The sequence below is a fragment of the Suncus etruscus genome, chromosome 7 (assembly GCF_024139225.1).
Source record: "Suncus etruscus isolate mSunEtr1 chromosome 7, mSunEtr1.pri.cur, whole genome shotgun sequence".
NCBI classification, from domain to species: Eukaryota; Metazoa; Chordata; class Mammalia; order Eulipotyphla; family Soricidae; genus Suncus; species Suncus etruscus.
The window spans coordinates 95,677,378-95,699,861 of record NC_064854.1 but is presented as its reverse complement, the minus strand read 5'-3'; the positions used below and the strand labels follow the sequence as shown (position 1 = coordinate 95,699,861).

General features: G+C 39.3%; 1 protein-coding gene and 1 non-coding gene across 2 annotated transcripts in view; both read right to left on the bottom strand.

Annotated features, from left to right (window-relative positions):
- Positions 1 to 825: 825 nt before the first annotated feature.
- ULK2 (unc-51 like autophagy activating kinase 2) overlaps positions 826 to 22,484 on the bottom strand; it is a 96,145-nt gene continuing 74,486 nt past the window's right edge. The window contains 9 exon segments of the mRNA XM_049776826.1: positions 826 to 2,479; positions 3,571 to 3,706; positions 6,988 to 7,145; positions 8,565 to 8,598; positions 8,600 to 8,684; positions 9,549 to 9,727; positions 16,057 to 16,262; positions 18,389 to 18,538; positions 22,071 to 22,171. Coding sequence (XP_049632783.1) covers positions 2,418 to 2,479; positions 3,571 to 3,706; positions 6,988 to 7,145; positions 8,565 to 8,598; positions 8,600 to 8,684; positions 9,549 to 9,727; positions 16,057 to 16,262; positions 18,389 to 18,538; positions 22,071 to 22,171 — 1,111 coding nt within the window. The 3' untranslated portion in view covers positions 826 to 2,417.
- Positions 14,043 to 14,233, bottom strand: LOC126014903 (U2 spliceosomal RNA). The gene has a single exon (XR_007497852.1). It is a non-coding gene; the product is annotated as a U2 spliceosomal RNA (small nuclear RNA).

The following is a 22,484-nucleotide window of genomic DNA, read 5'->3' as shown; positions in this document are numbered from 1 at the left end:
ATCTCTATTCATGTTTCTCTCTTCAACCTAGGAAGGGCAAAGCTAAGCCTGCTCTGATATTTCTCTGGAGGAGCATTCAAATACAGGCATTATGAAGAACAGTTTAGCAGATATAGCCAATTAGGAAATTCACCTCTACTAACAGTCGCAAGCCAATAACTGTAGACTATGGCTTGAATAAAAGTGTCAGCCCAAGTGGACATTTTCATCTTATGAAACAAATACAAAATTAAAAAAAAAACTTGTAGAAACATAAAGCATTTGTTTATTATTGCTACAATCAAGGCAAAAAAGCCTCTTAAACAATTGGCCTTGATAATCAAAGTATAATCAGAATTCATAAATTTACAGTATGTCATCAACCATCCACAACAGACTTTAATTATGAAAAAGAAAAATTAATGTAGAAGTCACAAAGCATGGTGTCACCACTTGTCTAGTTACCTGATTTCAGATCAATCACTTTACAACTGTAAGCAACCTGTCTCAAGGTTGTGGGGAAAGGGGGGTACAAGGAACTTATCCCCTCAGTGAACCAACTGAGATAAAATAGAGGCTACTGAGAGAACTTATAAATGAAACTGCCCTGTGAACTTGAGTAAAAAAACCGCACAAATAAAACCCAGAAAGATTTAATAACAACAGTGCTTATAACCCTTATCTAGAAGGGCAGGAATCATCACTACAATCTATATTCCTGGCAGTCTGCATGACAGTCACCAAGAATCTAAATCCCTGGGGTAGAAAAAAGGGTTTTAATGGCCATGCCTTCAAACTCAGTTGAGGAAGGATCTGGTTTGACAAACCACTTAATATGGACCCAGCTTCACCCTAAAAACACTTTGTCAGTTTTATTTTACCTTAATATACATCTGTACAGGCAATAATAAAAAAGCTATTATTAAACAACAAGTTGGTGAGTTTTACTAGTTTCAAGAATAATGCATGCAAGTTACAAATGAGAGGTAGAAACACTGTATTAAAGACCTAAAATTACAAACATTATATAAATAAATGTTCAAATTAATTGCTAAAATTTCATACAGATAAATAAGGTAAAAATTACATTATTTTGTCAAAGTAAAGGAAAACATTTTGTTTGTATCATTAAGTAGACTAAAATTAGATTACTGTCAACAAGTTTCTGTGCAATTTGTCAGAGTTCAGATTATATATTTCTCTAAGAGGATAAAGTTAAAAAATAAAACTGGGGAATGGTTTATTCAAGTATTCAAGCAGGTAAGTAAAAGAAACCAAATAGTATGTAATAAAGATACTATTTCTGGAGGGATGACAACTGCCTGCATTCTCCATGACTAGCTTGCTATTTGGTCAACTGTCAGAATTATGAAATACACAATAGGCTAGAGTGGGCTGCCTATTTCCCTAGGAGGAAACAAACTTCATTTTCACTTTCATGTAGAAACTTCACATCACTAACAAACCATCACCAACTTTGTTTTGGACCTTATAAAATTCTTGAGTTTATCTCTTGATTAATATTCTTTCTAATACTGCCCAAATAAACCTAGTCTTTAATAAACCTAGAAGTCACAGGCATCAATGCACATTCTGCATGCACAATAAAAATGCAACCAAAATCAAACAACAAGCAATTCAACATATCACTGAGAAAATCTGTAGGTAGATATGAACAGGTTAAAAAAAATGAAAAGGTCACATAAACACAAGATTTTACCATTTAAAAGTCCACTAGAGATTATATGTGAATTCTGGAAAGGATATACGTATGTAATCAAGTAAAATATTTGAAACAAGTCCATTGTGCCTCAGTTAGTATTAAGTTGCAAAATCCAATACACAGTTGTTTTAATAAATTAGTGCAATATGAAAGATTTTGGAAGATTAATCTGTGTCCATTTCTGATCAAATCGAAGATTTCACAATTTCTTCCAAGAGTCACCTTCCACTTCTTAAGCTAATTTCTTCCTGAGCTGCTTAAGGTGTGTGCTCAGAATTAGAAAAAATTACTCCAAATGTTAAACTGCCTAGATGAGAGTTTTTTTTTTTTTTTTTAACCTTCAACAAACATGTAGAAACATGCTCTGGTGAGTCACTTTGCTTCATTCTTAACTATACTTAGGAATAATTGTATTGATAGTTCTAGTTTTACGATATAGATATTTACCAAGTTCAAACTGAAAGACAAGTGGAAAACTCTTATTTTGGCTTCTATAAAGAATAAGGGGAGGGGTAACTTCTCCAATAAGGCAGGCTCCCACTATGTATATGTAGTTTGGGGATTTTTTTTTTTCTTAAATCACTGCTTTTTCTTTGGTAGTCATCAGTGAAGAAACTGCCATTTTTTTGGCAATAGGATGAAAGACTCCAAGTTGTATTTCCAAACATATCACCTCTCATTCTACCAATGGTTCCTGGGACACACCTGCTGCTGCTCACATAGCTGAGGAGGTGCTGTAGCAGAGGGCTGATAATCTTCTTTCAATACTAGACTTATCTAGAAATAAAATGACAAATAATTTTGATAACAAAGACATCTTCAAAACCGAGAAAAAATGAAAAATATCAGTAACTATATCCTATTTTACCTTTGATCTAAAGTTAAAAAGTTAAACCTGTTTTTCTCCCTGCTTAGTAACTGTTTAAATTCTTAGTTTTGTGCTGCACAGTGATAATATATCAACATGTCAAGTAAAAAAGATACTTTTAAGGTCAGGGTGATGCTCAGAGCTGGAGTATATAATCTGCACATAGGATCCAGGGTTCAATTCCTGGCTCTAGAAGGACTCCAAGCACTGTGCCTAGTGTATGGTACCCCATCTGTTCCCTCAAAAGAATATGGTTTTAATAACTACTGTGGCCATACCTAAATAATTTTAGGACTGCCTACCCCCTTTAGACTATTCAGAATGTAGGAAGACTACAAACACCCAAAGTAAAAACAAGGGCCAAAAAGATCATATAGTGAATAGAAAACTTCCTTGCAAAAATGAAAACAACCTGCGTTTGATCCCCAGCATCCCATATGGTCCCCTGAGCACAGCCAGGAATAATACCTGAACAATGCTGGATGTGGCCAATGAAACTCCAAAATTTTAAAAAATAAGATCTCTAAGCTTATATTTGTTCAGTTTAATTATCATCTTGCTATCCTTTCTCCACTCTGTTATCTACACCAAAGCTTATGTGATGATGTACTTTATAGTCATTATCACAAATTTGCAAGGAAGATAATGTTCTCCCACATTTTATTTTATTTGGTTTTGGGGCCACACCTGACAATACTCAGGGCTAATTTTTGGCTCTGTGCTCAGGAATCACACCAGCAGAGCTCAGGGGGACAATATGAGGTGCTGGAACCTTGCATGGGTTGGCTGTGTGCAAGACAAGCGCCTTACCTACTGGACCATAACTCCAGCACTATCCCCATAGCTTAGAGAAAGAAACTGGGACTAAAGAAAGGGTAAATGACTTACTCAAGGCTGGAAAAGTTAAGGTTCAAGCCCAGGCAGTATGATTCAAAACTCTAAATTGTAGGAGACAACTTAACTGTAATCAATATGTGCACTATTTTTCAAATCAGCTTACATTTATGTACATTTTCAATATCCACAGGGTCCTGGAGAATCTTAGTTAGGCCTTCCAAAAGAAGGGCTGCCTTATGATAGCGATAAACAATATCTTCAGTTTGCTGAAACATCTCATCTAGGGCTGCAGACTGAACCTGGATAGTTTTTAAAAAAAAAATCACAAGGTTCTCAATTTTTCCAAGAAAATAAAGATCTATTTGAGCATGCAACTTTAAATGCAATCTACCTAAAATTAACAGGTTTTGATGGAAGTAATCTATGTAACTGTAAAACTGAAATATAAAAATCCATCAGAATAAACAATACTAAGGAGTTTCATAATAAAATTATATCCTTAATATATCTTCAAATTTATATTTAGTTTTATGATTCAAAAACTTTATATTTATAAAATGGATCTTTTATGGCTTCACTAATGTTAAACTAATTTAATTTTTTTATTTTTAAACATATGCTCTCATATTAAAGTATCAGCATTTAATTAAAGCCGATACTATAACAACAAATTAGTCATATGACCTTAAAAATAACTTGTTGGCTTTTTTCCCCCTTAGCTGGAGAATTTCCAGATGTAATTATAGATGCTGACTAAGCATCTCCGAGTGCCAGGCACTGAGCAAACAAAAAAGAAAAGGGTCACAGAATAGAGGGAGACAAAGGCCTGAAAACATGCCATTCTGCTCCCAAGGGATATGGATTATAGGAAGAAGCCCTAAATGCTGGTATGCTAATGAGATAAATGTAACCTATTGTGGAAACAAAAAAGACCAGGAAAGTATCCTTCAAGAAGGGATACTTTGGCTAGGTATTAAAGAAGTGAAAAGCAAGGCAAAGCAAGAAAAAGTAGATGGGGAGCTTTCTAGGAGGGATGAAAATAATACTCACAGGGTTCTAAGAGCATGAGGAGTCTGCCTAGTAGATTAAATCATTAACTGCCACGTTTTCAATAACTCAGTATCCTAACTTGTCAATATGCGCTTTAAAAGGTGCTTTTTTTTTTTTTTTTTTTTTTTTGGTTTTTGGGCCACACCCTGTGACGCTCAGGGGTTACTCCTGGCTATGCGCTCAGAAGTTGCTCCTGGCTTCTTGGGGGACCATATGGGACGCCGGGGGATCGAACCGCGGTCCGTCCTAGACTAGCGCAGGCAAGGCAGGCACCTTACCTCCAGCGCCACCGCCCGGCCCCTAAAAGGTACTTTTAATGAGATAAATTAAACTACAGATAATGAGAATCATGAAAAGAAAAAAAATAAACTGAATGAAGTTCTACTGTCTTCAATCCTGCTAGCAGTTTAGGCAAAAGGTAGAATTTATTAATGTTATATGATTTTACTAGAAAAGAAAGGGACATCATTAAATCTTATGATAGGATATTTCCCTAACAAGAATTATTTTAGAAATATTATCTTTATTTGGCTAGATAGTACAGGAGGTAAGGCACTTGTCTTGCATGTTGCCTATCCTGGTTTGAATCACCAGTACTGGTCCCTGAGAACTGAGGTTACTCCTGAGCCCTGCTAGATATGGCCCAAAGCACCCCTCACCCCAACCCCAATAATTATATATTGGTTTTTGGGTCACACCTGGCAGTGCTCAGGGGTTACTCCTGGCTCCACGCTCAGAAATCACTCCTGGCAGGCTCAGGGGGACCATATGGAATGATGGGATTCGAACCAACGATCTTCTGCATGAAAGGCAAATGCCTTACCTTTATGCTATCTCTCCAGCCCCCACCCCCATAACTATTTTTATAGTGTGGGCCTAGGTTTGACTCCTGGCACCACTAAAAAAATCATATAGTATTTTAATTCAGTATAGTGTATAATGCTTATGATTTATATCAAAAGTTTAGAACAAATAAATACATATCATTCTTGGTAATTGTTGACCTGCTCAGTTTCGGACCTGGGCCAGTTCAACCCTCCTTAAGCAACCTGGTGGTCCCCTGTTCCCGAGGCGGGGGAGCGGGGGGTGTCACCATGTTGATTCCGAACTTAGTGTGGACACCCGATCGGCATAGGACACAACAAACAGCCCAGAATTCCTGGACTCAATCGATCCTCCGGCCTCAGTCTCCCAAGTAGCTGGGACTATAGGTGCCCACCACCACGTCCAGCAACTCTTGGTAATTGTTTATCTTTCCAAATTATTTTCATGAGGCTCTCATGAAAACTGATTGGTAAAATAGTTATTAGTCTCCCATTAATATTTACTTAATCATCTCTTACTTTCGTCTATACTTCAGTGTAATTTCTTCCTCAGGAAACAAAAACAAATTATTTCCAAAGTATAACAACTAAAAAAGTAGATTTCACTTTACTTTATATTCAAGTGGAAATCTGAGCACACAAGTTGTTTTAATACAACAGTACTTTTTCAAATGTCTTTATCAAGCCAAAATTGCAGTTTTTTGTTTTGCTTTTTTGGGTCACACAGCAGTGCTTAAGATTTACTTCTGGCTATGCTGAAGTGTTGGGCATTGAACCAGAGTTGGCTGCATGCAAGGCAATACCTGCTGTATTATCTTTCCATCCCCTCTCATGCCAAAATACTTTAAAAGGTAGAATATTTTGAAAAAAAAAACCCACAAAAATTTTAAATGTAAAATATATTAAAAGGTAAGTCATGACTACCAGTCTGTCTTAAGAACCATAATATTTTTTTGTCAAATATGGAACTGATCATTAAATTTTTTTTACTAACAGTTAATATTAGTACTTGAGAACTTGAGAATAGGCTCTTTCATCTTTAAAAAAATAATGAGGATTAGGTGGATAGCTCAAAGGGCTGGACAACAGTTTTTTGCAGGCAGAAGAAGCCCTACATCCAATTCCTGGTACAGTACTGTCCCCTGAGGACCACCGGGATGGCACAGAAACAAACCAACCCAAAATCTATATTATTGTCTCCAAAAGTGGGTGAGAGCACCTCCCAGTTTGGGGTGACTTAATCATCCAGGATGTCCTGGAAAGATGCATGAGGAAGGGTGTGTTAGTCTCAAGTGCTACTGAGGGACAGTTTCTTTTTGTCCTTTAAAGGCAGATTTTGGGAGGGGGTGGAGGTGAGCACTAATTTTATTTTCCTGAAAAGAAGCAGTAGACAAAAATAATTTGAGAACCTCTAGCTAGATACTGAAAAGTCAGATGAATCATTTGCCTGCCTCACATGCCAACCTCAAGTTCAACCCCTATACCACCAACTCCTAAAGCATTGCAGGTGCTTCCCTGACGACCCTGAGTACTGCCTGGGTAATCATGGCAGATCCTAGCTGAGCACCAACCTGTAAGACCCTAGCATGAGTGACCCTGAACCCTCCCCTAGAAAGGATCTCTATTTAAAAAATAAATTAAAAAATGGGTTTTCAATCTAACTATTAAAGATCACTGCACCAAAAACATTAAACCTTATGAATTACCATTTCTACAGCACAGTTATAGATGAGCTTCTCTGCAGTTACACTGTTGATTTCATCAATAAATCTTTGCTTGTCAGAGAAGAAGCGATTCAGCTTTTCTGTAAGTTTCTTGCACATGGTAATGCAGTATTTATATCTTTCATTCAGATTTTTGACAACTAAAAGAATTGAGATATGAATTACTTTTAATTTTTCTCCAAAATAAAGTCACAATTATAATGCACCTTTCCAGTTGATTAAAGGAAATGATAAATGGGCTATGGAGATAGGAATAAACATGTAAACTAGCAAATTCAGGAACAAGGGTTTGATGTCTAAAACCTCATGGTTCTCCCAAATATCACCAGGATCATCAGGCCTAGTAACCCTTAGAAACACACACACACACACATCAAATTTTTTTTTTTTTTTTTTTTTGGTTTTTGGGCCATACCCATTTGACGCTCAGGGGTTACTCCTGGTTATACGCTCAGAAATGGCTCCTGGCTTGGGGGGACCATATGGAACGCCGGGGGATCGAACTGTGGTCCGTTCTACGCTAGTGCTTGCAAGGCAGACACCTTACCTCTAGCACCACCTTCCCGGCCCCACTCACACCATTTTTTAAAAGAACTGGAACTCAGGGGCCAGAGCAATAGTACAGCAGTAAAGCATTTGCCTTGCACATGGTTCGTAGGTTCAATCCCTAGGTTCAATCACCTAGGTTCAATCCCGTGTCCCATATGGTCCCCTGAGCTAGGAGCGATTTCTGAGCGCATAGCCAGAAGTAACCCCTGAGCGTCACTAGGTGTGACCCAAAAACAAAAACAGACAGATAAAAAAAGAGAGAATAAGGCACTAAGTGGGGGGCCATGTGGATAGGTACAGGGTGTTTGCCTTGCATGCAGGGCTGCCCAGGTCGGACCTGAGTTCGATCCCTGGCATCCCATGATGCCCACCAAGCCAGAAGCAATTTCTGAACTCATAGCCAGGAGTAACCCCTGAGTGTCACTGGGTGTGGCCCAAAAAACAAAACGAACAAAAAAACACCGGAATAAGGCACTATGAATAAATTACATGGGGAAAAAGCAGGAACTTCAGCATCTTTCAAGACATACTCATCTTAAGAATATTTATATAACAGGCTATTCAGTCCCTAACACCCCTATCTGGTTCTCCAAACTCTGCTAGAGGAATCCTAGAACACAGAGCTAGGATTGAACCTGAGCACTCAAGTAAATTGCCCCCCCCCAACACTCCAAAATCTTTACTTAATAACACTATACTTGAAACTCAATATGAATATAACTGTAAGTATAGTACCTTAATAAAAAACAATGTTTATGGTTTTGGGGCCACACCCAGCAAGCTCAGGGGGTCATTCTTGCAGTGCTCTGGGATGCTGGGATCAAACCTGGGTCAGCCGTGTGCAAGGCAAACACCCTACCTGCTGTGCTATCGCTCTGGCCCCTGTAACTAATAAAAACCCAAGAGAATATTTAATAATAGATTCCTCTCAAAAACTTTATTCTCAATGAAATGGGAAAGAAGCAACTCAGGTACCCTAGAAGTCACCTATTATCCTGGTTCATCCATACCTTGTTTCACAGCTGTGGATGGGCTCAGTTTTCCCGGACTTGATCTGGGCTTTGGCGAGATGCAGAGATGCTGCCAGCAGCTGTGCTGCTTTCATATATATACCAGCTGCTCCCACTCGACTGCACCCAGAAGACAGAACCAGAATTGTTTATCAATATGCCAGAACTTCTACACATCATGTTACCACTGAAATAGCCTTTATGTGAGTACAGTGCTTGCTTTGCATATGGCCAAACCAGGTTCAATAGTTAAATCCTTGGCAGTCCAAATAATCCCGAGTCCACCACATATGCTCCCTGAGCACCACTGGGTGCTACAAAGAAAGGAAGGAAATATGGAAGGGCAGGGAAAGAAGGCAGAAAGGAAAGAGTGGGGGTGAAGGGAGGTGGAAAGAGTGAAGCCGTTTAGGTATATTTTATTCTCCTTGACATTCTTTAATGCACAAAATTAAAGGAAACTTGGGAGATCACTTGTAGTGATACTCAGTGTGCAGTCTGCTGTGCAGTCTAGATGGTTCAGGTACAGTTCAGGTCTGTATTTCTTAGACCGAGAATGCTGGGGGCCATTAGGACACCCTGGTAGTGCACAGGTATCTCAACTCAAGGACCATACTCAGTATTGCTGGGATCAAACCTACACCTCACACATGCTAGGCATGCTCTCCATTCCTCTGGCTATTTTCTCTAAACAGAAAGAAATCACACACATTCTTGCATTGCTCAGGCAACTGGAGATATGGATCAGTGGTAGAGTATCCTATTACCATTCTTGGGTGAGGTCTTGGGTTCCATCTCCAGCATTAGGAAGAGAAAAAAAAGGGTAGTGATGGTGTGGGTTGTGGGAGTGTGCAGGAAGATAGCTTAAAGAAATGTACTCCCTTGAAGCTTTCATCAGGAGATAGGATCTTCAGGAAATTGCAAGATCTGCAATTCAGACACAAGCTTACAGAAAGTTTACAGGACCTGGAAGGAAAAAGTACCTACCCCCAGTCTTTGCTCAGCTGACTGATTTGGTCCACAATCACACTTTCCTGAATCTGGTACAGGGAGACAGCAGATGTGCACAGTTCCGGGTTTCCTCCCCGCACGGCTGTCAAGTCCAGGACACACTCAGTGAACATAAGCATCACATTCAGGTGGCGCAAGGTGTCTGTATGTTCTCGCTGCAGTAATGACAATCTGTCTTAGAAACTTTCAGGGTCAAAACAACTACATAAATATTTCTATATAAAACCATGACATTTTTACAGTCATGGTTTCTATGGTTATGATCATAATTTTTTTAAAAAACACTTTCCTATTCTTGGGAATATCAGAATGATTCAAAGAAGACTGGGGTTCTCAAAATCTGGATAATTTTGAAATCACAAATGAAAACAAACACAAATGAAACCAAATGTGAATATGTTATGTACGGACATAGAACTATACTTCGAAAGGATGAGATCATTGTCCTAATACCAGAAAAATAAAATTTTGTCAAAACTATGACAAAATAAGCATCAAGATATTCTACACACAAAACCTACGTACTTTGGGGGAGTTTAGTGAATTCTACTTAAATTTCAGAAATGCTTTAATGTCTGACAAATTTTCAGCTAACAGTAATTCCTCCTACCATTGCTCTAATATTTTTATTTAAGATATTAGTATATGTAGACATAACAATACATATTACAAATGAACATTCTGGGGATGAAGTGATAGTACAATGGGTAGGGCATTTGCCTTGTATGTAAGCCCACCCAACTTTGATTCCTGGCATCCCATATGATCCCCTGAGCCCACCTGGAATGAATCCTGAGCACAGAACCAGGAGTAACCAGGTGTGGCTCAAAAACTATAAGAAGGGGCCGGGCGGTGGCGCAAGAGGTAAGGTGCCTGCCTTGCCTGCGCTAGCCTTGGACGAACCACAGTTCGATCCCCTGGCGTCCCATATGGTCCCCCAAGCCAGGAGCGACTTCTGAGCGCATAGCCAGGAGTAACCCCTGAGCGTTACCGGGTGTGGCCCAAAAACAAAACAAAACAAAAAAACTATAAGAAAAGAACATTCTGAGCCAGAGAGGACAAGGGTTTTAAAGCACTTTAGCCATTAACCCAAACTCAATTCTCAGTATTGCATGTGGTTCTCCCATCCCTAATCAGAAGTGAGGCCAGAGTACCTGGACAAGTGTAAGCCCTGCTGATCCCTCTAGGGCATTTTCTGAATGTCTAAAATTTCCTTTCTGCCTGAAGCCATAGCAGCCACTAACATTCAACACCCTTGACTTGAAAAAAAATGGTCCAGGGGCCTGCGAGGTGGCGTTAGAGGTAAGGTGTCTGCCTTGCAAGCTCTAGCCAAGGAAGGACCCCGGTTCGATCCCATGGCGTCCCATATGGTCCCCCAAGCCAGGGACAATTTCTGAGCGCTTAGCCAGGAGTAACCCCTGAGCAGCAAATGGGTGTGGCCCGAAAAAAACAAAACAAAAAATGGTCCAGCTCCACAACTGAACTTTATCAAACTGCCAACTCCCCATATTTGTTTTGGTTTTGGTTTTGGTTTTTTTGGTTTTGGGGCCACACCCGGCGGTGCTCACGGGTTACTCCTGGCTGTCTGCTCAGAAATAGCTCCTGGCAGGCACGGGGGACCATATGGGACACCGGGATTCGAACCAACCACCTTTGGTCCTGGATTGGCTGCTTGCAAGGCAAGAGCCGATGCGCTATCTCTCCGGGCCCTCCCCATATTTGTTTCAGATCTATAGATTCTGGACTACAAGGTCACTTGTCCAGTACCAAAATATATCAAAATTTCATAGTGGTGTCAATCCAGTATTATCACAGGAAATCTGATGGGAAAGATATATAGAAATACCAACCTCAGTGAGCTTAAACAGTAACACAGAAGACTCAACCAGCACCAACCACAGCCCAGTAATTCCTTAAACACTGACTTTAGTAACACCAGAGAGTTATATAACTATTATTTCAAATTTGGCCCATGTTGATCTAAATTTTATAATTCCATTTGCCTTGTGTTGTAACAAACAATTTGAAGTAAATTTGTTTGTGCCTCCAAGGGAAAAATAAGCTAGTGTAGTGGGTGGGAAGTTGATGAAAGGGAAGTCATACTGGTGGTAGGATTAGTATTTAAACATTTAATAGAAAAAATGAGTATATTATGAACTTGTTTAGCCTGGTATTATCATAAAATATTTTTTTAAAAAAAGAGTAAGACCTTGGGGCCCGAAGAGATAGCATGGAGGTAAAGTGTTTGCCTTTCATGCAGAAGGTCATTGGTTCAAATCCCAGCATCCCATATGGTCCTCTGTGCCTGCCAGGAGCGATTTCTGAGCATGGAGCCAGGAGTAAACCAAGTGCTGCTGGGTGTGACCCAAAAACCAAAAAAAAAAAAAAAAAGTAAGACCCATGGGAGTGGAAGGTAAAATGGAAGAGTGTTTGCCTTGCACAGAGCTGACCCAGGTTTGATCCCTCATATCCTATATGGTCCCCTGAGCACTGCCAGAAATAATTCCTGAGTGCAGAGCCAGGACTAATCCTTGAACATCGCTTTGTGTGGCCCAAAAACCAAAACTAAGCACAAACAAACAAACAAAAAAGAATAGCCAACAATAGTACAGCAGAGAAGGCATGTGCCTAGCACCTGGCCAACTCGAGTTTGATCCCTGACATCCCATATGGTTCCCTGAGCCTGCCAGGAGTTATTATCCTAAGTGCAGAGCCAGGAATAATCCCTGAACACAGCCAGATGTGATCCAAAAATCAAAAAAGAAAATGAAAAGAATAAGCCTTGAGTACTCTACAGCCTGTGACTCTACAACCCTGAGTACAACCAGGTGTGTTCCCCTCTCCAAAATTACCCAAAAACCATTCTACAATTAAAAGTGTAACAAGAATTGTCTTTAGCTATAACATACTTTGAAATTTCAATAAAAACAAAGTTACTCTTTGTTTATGGTTAAAAGGGGAGAGCAGAAAAATAGCTCAAAGGGATGAGCACATGCTTTGTATGCTGGAGCTCTGATTTCTTTTTTTTGTTGTTTGTTTTTGAACTACATCTGGCAATGATTAAGCATTACTCCTTGCTCTACACTCAGGTTCTCAGGAGGCCGATGGGGTGCCAAGGACTGAACCTTTGTCAGTCAAGTAGAAGACAAGTGCCTTACCTGCGATACTATAACTCCGGGAACACTGTTACAGATTATGGAATATAATTTCTGTCTAATTTAATGGGAATTGGGAAACACTCTACACAATGTTTTTTTAATCTGAGATTGGATCACAATTTTTTAATTATATTAAATTTGCTGCAAAATCATTACTGACGTCTTGCAAAATAATTTATTAGGAATATTAAATTAAAAAATATTAAATTATCATTTGAACAAAATAGAAATATTGGAGAAAGACCTTTTTAAAAGGTAGAATATCAGAGGCCTGAGAAATTTTAAAAAATTAGCTTTTCTTCAAGATGTGCTTAGCATGCATGCTTCAGATAGCTGTATTTCTTATAGAGTTGGTTTTTAGAATAATACTAATTCTAGAAATGTTGAGTATCCCAAATGTGAATATCCCATGTGCTTTTAGATTTTTTCAGTGGCAGTGACTACACTGGCAATATCACTTACTTTTGTTTTTGTTTTGGGGCCACAATCAGTAGTGCTCAGAGTTTATTCCTCTCTCTGCTCAGGTATCAATCCTGGCAGGCCCAGAGACCATATAAAGTGCTGGGATCAAACCTGGTTGGATGAGTGCAAGGCAAAGCCATTACCTGCTACACTGTCTCTCTAACCTCTGATTTACTACCTTTTTAAAGCCTAAATTTATTATTTTTAAAAATCTTTTTTTTTTTTTTTTTTGGTTTTTGGGCCACACCCGTTTGATGCTCAGGGGTTACTCCTGGCTATGTGCTCAGAAATCGCCCCTGGCTTGGGGGGGACCATATGGGACGCCGGGGAATCGAACCGCGGTCCGTTCCTTGGCTAGCGCTTGTAAGGCAGACACCTTACCTCTAGCGCCACCTTCCCGGCCCTATTTTTAAAAATCTTATTAAGTAAAGTAAGCTTTAAAACTAGGGGCTGGAGAGATAGCATGAAGAAGGGGCCAAAGAGATAGCATAAAGGTAAGGCGTTTGCCTTTCATGCAGAAGGTCATTGGTTCAAATCCCAGCATCCGGTATGGTTCCCCGTGCCTGCCAGGAGCGATTTCTGAGTGTGGAGCCAGGATTAACCCCGGAGCACTGCTGGGTGTGACCCAAAAACAAACAAACAAAAAAACCAAAATGGGAGGTATTAAGAAAAAAGCCTGGGGCTCACCTTGCAAGGGCTAGCCAAGGAAGGAGCACTTTTCAATCCCCCAATGTCCCATATGGTCCCCCAAGCCAGGGGCAATTTTTTTTTTCTACAAATATCTGTTTTATTCTCTTATTTTTGGTTTTTTTTTTCCTTATTTAAACATCTTTTTTTTTTTTTTTTTTTGTGTGTGTGCACCGGTCCTGGAGGTACTGCAATACCAGGTCGATGCGTGGAATGGACGGAGCAAGCTCCTATTCCAGTTCCTAGTGCCAAAAATCCATTTAATATATTGTCGTCGGATAGACGACGTATCAGATATTAAACTGATAAGAACAGATACTACACTTGATCTTAGCCAAAAGGCCGAGAAGCGATTATTTAAACATCTTGATTACAAATATGATTGTGATTAGGTTTCAGTCATGTAAAGAACACCCCCCTTCACAGTGCAACATTCCCACCACCAATGTCCCAAATCTCCCTCCATCCTACCCCACCCACCTCCTGTACTCTAGACAGGCTTTCCAGTTCCCTCATTCATTCACATGGTTATGGTAGTTCTCAATATAGTTATTTCTATAACTGCACTCACCACTCTTTGTGGTGAGCTTCATGAAGTGAAGCCCTCCTCTCATTGTCTCTAAGGATTGTTGCAAAAATGACTTTTATTTTTCTTAAAACTCCAGGGGCAATTTCTGAGCGCTTACCCAGGAGTAACCCCTGAGCATCAAACGGGTGTGGCCAACCCCCCCCCCAAAAAAAAAAGAAAAGAAAAAAGCCCAGCACTCCTGTCTCTATGCTCAGAAATTGCTCCTGGCAGGCTCAGGGGACCACATGGAATACCGGGATTCGAACCACCGTCCTGCATCCAAGGCAAACGCCTTACCTTCATGCTATCTCTCCGGCCCCAAAGCCCAATATTTTTAATGTATAAAATAGAAAGTAGAATAAGATAACTTTAGCTAAGGACAAAAGCTATTATTTTTTATGATAAAATAGGAATGGTAAATTAACTTCAGTTAAAGACAAAGAGTAAAATATTTCATTTCTTATGAATATTTTCTATGAACATTTTGTCCACATTTTAAAAATATATCAGTACTGGTTTACAAATAGAAAAATAAAAAAGACAGGTGTACTCTTTCAAGTCTGTGTTCCCTCTAGAATACAAGATATGTATCTCAGCTTCTCTCTCAAACCTGTGTTCTCCCTGAATGTGTATATTTTTTAGTTTTTCCTCACTTTGAAAAAGCTGTGTTCACTCTGAAAGATGTATTCCTCCCTTTCTCTTATCTCACATTTTTCTACATAAATTTTGTTCAATAAGAACTATCATAGTTCACTGTTTCACCTTCTGAAATTCTTTTCTGTGAGAGAAGGTGACAGCTTCAGAATATGTGCTGAAGTTAGGACTGCAAAGAGAAATTCCTCGATCCAACCTTAGTCCAAGGCTCTCCAAGTCTGTGAGTGGCAGGGGTCATCTTGTGATATACAGAGCAGTGGACTTCAGGTCCAGTTTGATACTTTTCTCATGGGACTGGAAGGATATAATCTCTCATGCTGTGCATGTATGTAGACTTTACCAGTCTTGATCTAATGCAAGCATGTCCCCCAGGTGGCTGCATGTATGTAGACTTTACCAGTCTTGATCTAATGCAAGCATGTCCCCCAGGTGGCTGCATGTATGTAGACTTTACCAGTCTTGATCTAATGCAAGCATGTCCCCCAGGTGGGTCAAGGGGTGGGTCAAGCAGAGAGATGAAAGCACTCTTTTCTCAAGACTGTCTCCTAGCTCCTCACTTTGAAAAGCTATTTATATGCAATGTTTAAATGCAGAAGTCCTTATCAATATATCTTATTAAGTAAGAAGAACTAAGCAGTGTTAAATTAAAAATTAAAAAGCAAAGGAGGGACTGGAGCAATAGCACAGCGGTAGGGCATCTGCCTTTCACTCAGCTGACCCAGGACAGACCTGAATTGGATCCCTGGTGTTCCATATGGTTTCCCAATCCAGGTGCAATTTCTGAGTGCATAGCCAGGTGTAACCCCTGAGCATCACAAGGTGTGGCCCCAACCCCCCCCCCCCAAATCAAAGGAAAAAGAAGTTAAAATGAAAAATTCCAGTAGTTTGTTCTTTCATCATCACAATAACTCTGATTGGTATCAATATTACATTAACACATGAGTCTCTTTTCTACCTCCATGAGTGTCTCCTCTGGCAGTTCAGGGGCTTCGAAGGTGATAAGCCCCTCCAAGCTGGGAGGTGAAGCACCATAAGGTATGTATCTCAGACCAGGAGCTGCCTCTGCTCCTGGAGAAGACCCTAAGCATTGTGCAGGCGGGGAGCCCACATATACACGGCCACTTGCAGAGCACAGGGAACCTCCGGAGCTACTGGAGCCCACTACAAGAAAGGACAAGATAAGAAGTGTCCAAAGTGAATTCAGTATTAAAGGTATCTGCATAGCATCTAAATATACTCCTAATATTGGAAGAATGAAAACATTTTTCACTTATATCCTGATTGTTTATGTATTGTAAATCATCATGGCTAGTCTTTGAATACTCTGTTTTCAACAAGTATATCACATATATGTCTCCTTTGTACTCTACAATTTCATTATTATAAAACTCAATGGATACTCACTAAATCTATATATCTAACACCTTGAAATATTTACACTACTTTTGCTTATTATTTATTGGGCGCTTACATTACAATGAAATTCAAAGTTTTTTCCTCGGATTAAATATTCCAGAAAGACATTATGAATGGTAATAGATAAAGTAAATTATACAGTATTCAAAGCACAACTTCCTAATGCAGCCAGGAGTAAGTATAAAGACCCTATTTTATTACATTCTATAGCAGTCTTGAGTTTAGCATAAAGTATCTATTAAACTTCAAAAACAGTTGGTACTAGGGCTGAATTCAATGTTAAATACATGTAAGAAATCATGAATTCAATCCTCAACAGCCTAAAACAAACAACTGAAACAACAAATACAGGCACTGCATTTATTTTTAATAGTAACTTTGTTACTTTCTCAAAATGTTATTTTCTATTATACTTCCATTTTAAATATCCACTTACATAATTTACTTATAACACCTTTATTAATAATATATTTAGCATAATAGAACTTAAATTATACAAGGTAAAAACTTGAAAAGGAAAGGTGTTTTTCCTATAAGAAGTTTTTTTTTTTTTTTTTTTTTAAGTTTTTGGTTTTGGGGCCACACCCAACAATGCTCAGGGGTTACTCCTGGCTGTCTGCTCAGAAATAGCTCCTGGCAGGCACTGGGGACCACATGGGACACCGGGATTCGAACCAACCACCTTTGGTCCTAAATAGGCTGCTTGCAAGGCAAATGCCACTGTGCTATCTCTCCAGGCCCAGGAGTTCTTTTTTTTAAGTGCAGCTTTGCTTTAAGTTTTAAGTTCTTCATAAAAACTCAGTGACCCTGTATAAGGCTGTTTCAAGCCAAAGACAAGTAGTCTCAAGCAGAAAAAGCCCTCCTGCCTCCTGGCCTTCAGACCCTCAGGTCAGCTCTCAGAAAGAGAAAGATAAGGGACTGGCCCTGCTCAAGGGAGGGCCATATACCCCCAACTCACTCAAGGTCTGTTTTTCTTTAAGATCCCGATAAGCTAGCCACCCCCATCCTTTAGGGTAGGAATGCAGCCCTAGATGTAAAGCTTACCCTGCATAATAAAGGATGTAACCACCTTCCCTAGGTTTTATTGATATGTAACTTCCCTTAGGTTTTTATGGTTGTCTCTCTGTTGTGATAAATGTTCCTTTCTCCTAACTGAGTTAGGATGCCTGAGTAAAAATGTTTTTCTAAAATAAAGACCAGCTGTAAAATAAGGAATGGTGACGCTGTACCTTTGCTGTATAAAAACTTGTGAGAATTGTTTCAATATCTTTGCTCTGGGGTTCATCCCTTAGCACTGGCCCTGGTGTCACCCTGGCACCAGAAAGAAATAAATCATCATTTTTACACATTTGCGTGGCTCCGTATCTTCTTGAAACGCTCGAGACGCCGCTCGAGAGAGGGGGACTAGTCTCAGACCCCAACACTATAAGATGCCAAATAATATCTCATTTCAAGTCCAATATTAATATTCTCTTAATTTTTGGTTAATCTACTTACAGTATATGGGTGATATAACCTTTTAGCCAGTTTAACTATATTAGATTAAGTAAAAATATGGAGACCTTAAAGTATTTTTAAGTAAAAATAAGCCTTTAATAAAAGCTAAGACGTATCATACAGATGCAGAAATGCTTTATCCCAGAGAAGCCACATTTATGTTTTAATACTATCAAATCATTTACTTTTGTAAAGCTTAAAAAATAATTATTGCCCCATTTATTCCTTATAAGAAAATCGTTATCTCTATTTCATTAAAGAAACCAAAATCCAAACAGATTACAGGACTTGACCTTGAAGTTTTATTAAGTCTTTATCAATATATTACACTGTAAATACTTGCTAAAGACTGTAGTAAAATAAGCATTCCTCACCTGAGGTTGCTCTTGTTCGAAGGACCATATGAGTACAAGTTGGGCCTGTGGCACAATGTGGAGGAGATCCTACAGTGAACAAAACAGCCCTGGAACTCATCCCTGTTCCTACAGGAGGTGCTACAACAACACCAGAGACTCCTGCAGGGGCTACAATAAAATATTATGTTACTTTAGCTCTGTTTATATCTGGACCTGATAGTTTAGGGACACTTGGGAGTTCCCAGGCAACATTTAGAAGGTCTGAGGAGTGATCACTAGCTATTCTTGGCCAATTGAGCAACCGACTTCAGGACAATGGCCTGAACATGATGCTGCTCGAGCATACCTATAGTTTTAGGGAAACCTGGGTCACTCCAAAATGCTGAGAGACTATAAATTCATACCCAGAATCACTCTGAAATGCTGGGAACTTCTGAAGTCATACCCAGAGATGATACAGAGGCCTCCAGGAATACACCTCACAACGTTTGAAGGCCACATAGTGTGAGGAATTAAAGTCAAATTGCTTCTGTACTAACTGCTGTACAACTTCCTAGCCTCCATTTTGATTTTTGTATTAATTTTTATCCATTTTATTTTATTGGTTTTTGGGTCACACCCGGCAGTACTCAAGGGTTATTCCTGACTCTGCGCTCAGAAATTGCTCTTCGTAGGCACCAGGAACCATATGGGATGCCAGGATTTGAACCATCGTATATCCTGGATTGGCTGCATGCAAGACAGATGGCCAACTGCAGTGCTCTCTCTCTGGCCCATTCATTAATTATTTAGTCAAAAAGTACCTCTAAAATCAGAAAATGTAGGAGTAAGACCTAAGCACTACCAGATTTGGCTAAAAAAAAGAACAAACCCCCCCATGTTTAAATTTTATATTTTTAGTAACTTCTTCAAAGATAGAAATCATCTTCATATTATAGCACTTAAAAAACAACCAACAGAAACTCCAGGTTAAACTCAACAAGTTAAGTGCATGCTTTGCATGCAAGAAGTCTAGGCTCCATTCCTATCAGCACATGGTCCCCACGCACTGCAGAAATGACTACCCACCCAAATCCCAACCAGGTGGTGAATCAAAACTTGGTTCACCAAAACTCAACAAAAAAAACACCTCAAAATAAAAGCATAATATTTTAGTGTCTAGAAATAGTGGGTCAGGAATGTAATTCAGCAGTAGAACACTTACTTAACACATGTGAATACATAGGCTCAACTGGTCCCACCACAACAAAAACACATAAAGGTTTCTCAAAATTGTCCTGAGATCATATAGGAAGTGAAGGATTTATTCAAGAATTTCTACTAAATCTCAGTAAGAACCCTTTCATCACATAGCCTCTAATTATAGAATGAAATTCTAACCTAGGCCAGTAGAGCAAATCTCAGAGCCTTTATTGCTCTCACCCCAGCTCAATAGTCTGGCAGACTTTCCATGTCAGTAGAGATAGACCAAGCAGATCAGAAGCTTCTAACTCCAACAAATATCCAGCTCGAAAGGCAGGGGCATTACTCTAAGAGTTCCAGCAAAATTGTGTAGAAGATTTCCCTAATGGGTGGAGGAGCAGAAACAAAAAGTCTGAAGCTCATGTTATACTTTTTGAAACAGATCATGGAGAAGTTCAAATATTAAGGCACAATCAGAAACAATGAAGATAATGAGGGCTGGAGCGATAGAAAAGTGGGTAGGGCTCTTGCTTTGCACAACCCAAGTTTAATCCCCAGTGTCCTGCCAGAAAGGATCCCTGAGTGCAAAGCCAGGATTGAGTCCTGAGCATAGAATCAGAAGTCCAGGGTACATCTGGGTGTGGCCCAAAACTCAAAATGTAAAAAGAAATAATAATAAAAATAAATGAATATAGATATAGATGGTAAGTAAATAAGGAAACTAGCAGACTTGAGAACAATAAACTAACAGAAAGAAAAGAAACAGCTGAAAAGAGTACCCATCTTCCCAAGCCCACCCTGTGGTGGGAACAAGTAATCTGGCCTCAATAATTATTTCTGTAAAAGGGCTAGAATTTAGCTAGATGAGATTGTGAAATAATTTATTCACCATCTATTTATTGACAAAAATAATAAAATAGCTGGCAATCAATAAATGTTTGATATAAAATCAACTGAGGCAGGGAGCTTGCATTATCAGAGGAAAATAAAAACAAAGGAAGTCTTCAAAAACAGTCATGGCAGGGTGACTTTTCACATGCTCAAGTCTGTGTCTTCTTAAGTGATATGAGAGACTTCACACTAGATGCATACAGACTTCACTGAAAGAGCCCAATCAGGTCCAATAAACTAACAAAAGAGTAAGGGATTCTGAGGACCAGCTGTCATATTAATATGATATAAACTATCATTATATAAAATATTCTTTAAAAAAAACTGACAAATGTGGGGCCGGAGAGATAGCATGGAGGTAAGGCGTTTGCCTTTCATGCAGGAGGTCATCGGTTCGAATCCCGGCGTCCCATATGGTCCCCCGTGCCTGCCAGGAGCAATTTCTGAGCCTGGAGCCAGGAATAACCCCTGAGCACTGCCGGGTGTGACCCAAAAACCCAAAAAAAAAAAAAAAAAAAAACTGACAAATGCAAATAAAAAGCATTCATGGAAAAAGAAAAAAGAAACTTGTCCTTGAGAAGGCTTTGTCAAATATAGCAGATTTTTTAAACAGTGATTTTTACATAAATTTTATATACTTTATATGCTTATTTTTCAAAGCCAGGATAAAACCAATGGCCTCACATTTGCAAAGCATACATTTCATTAGTGAGCAACATCTCAGGCCTCAAAATAGGTATTTCATTTTTGGGGGTTTTCTGGAAGGGGTATTGGGGAGAATACCAGTGATGTTCAGGGGTTCCTGTTCTGGACTCAAGGGTCATTCCCAGTGAGTACTTAGGTGTCACTTCTGGTGGCCCCTGGAGGACCATATGGTACTGGGATTGAATCTGGGTCTTCCGCATGACAAGTATATATTCATCCTATTGAGCTACTTCTCAATCCTAAAGGTGCTCTAATTACTTAAGGAAACCATACTTAAAGACCATAAGTAGAAATGAGGGGATAGAGAGATAGCACTTGTGGATGAGATTTTTTTCCCTGCATGCAGACAACCCAAGTTCGATATCTGGCATCCCATATGGTCCCCTGAGCACCATTAGGAGTAATTCCTGAGTGCAAAATCAGGAGTAACCCCTGAGCATCATTGGATGTGACCAACAAAAAAGGAATGAGGTCAATATTTTAGAATTTGGAAAAGGCAAAGATATACAGGCTAGAAAGACAGATCAAAGGGCAGGAAGGCATGCTTTGCATGTGTAGGGAGCCCAGGTTTGATCCTTGCATTACTGCTCTCCTGAGCAGTAGAGACCCTGAACACTCAGTCAGGAGCAGCCCCTGAATATCAACAGGCAACCCCCTACCCCCCAAAAAATAAACTAAAACTAAAGGCAAAGAAATTCTCCCCTTAAGTCTCCAAAAGGAATAGATAGAGCCCAACCAATGTCTTTATTTTGGCTCAATGAGAACTATTTCAATCCACTTCTAACCTCCAGACCTGTTAGATAATGCATTATTGTTCATTTAAGCACCAAGTTTTGGCAATTTGTTAAAGAAACTAATGGTACATATCAGTAAAAAGAAACTAATTTTTTTTTTACAACCTAGCCATACAGGTGTCTCTTACCTATATCCATTGGTCGCTCTGTATTTAAACTATCAGTGCTGCCCTGATGTCCTAAAGGTCCCTTCACTTGCTGATCTGATAATTTTCCAGTACTAACAGATCTAAAAAGAAGAGTGATATTATTAGTAGAAAAGAAAATTGTACAAACTCCAATCCTTTAAATAAAAAGGATGGTTATTCAAGTCATAAACTATTCATGGTAAATGAGAAAAGAAAAATATGTAAAGCAATTCAAGGAAGAAATAAATTTCAATAACCAAAACAAAACATCACAAAAATAAAGTATTTGGGGGCTGGAGAAACAGCATGGCAGTAGGGCGTTTTGCCTTGCACGCCACTGACCCAGGACAAACTGGGTTCAATTCTCGGCATCCCATATGATCCCGAGTCTGCCAGGAATGATTTCTGAGTGCA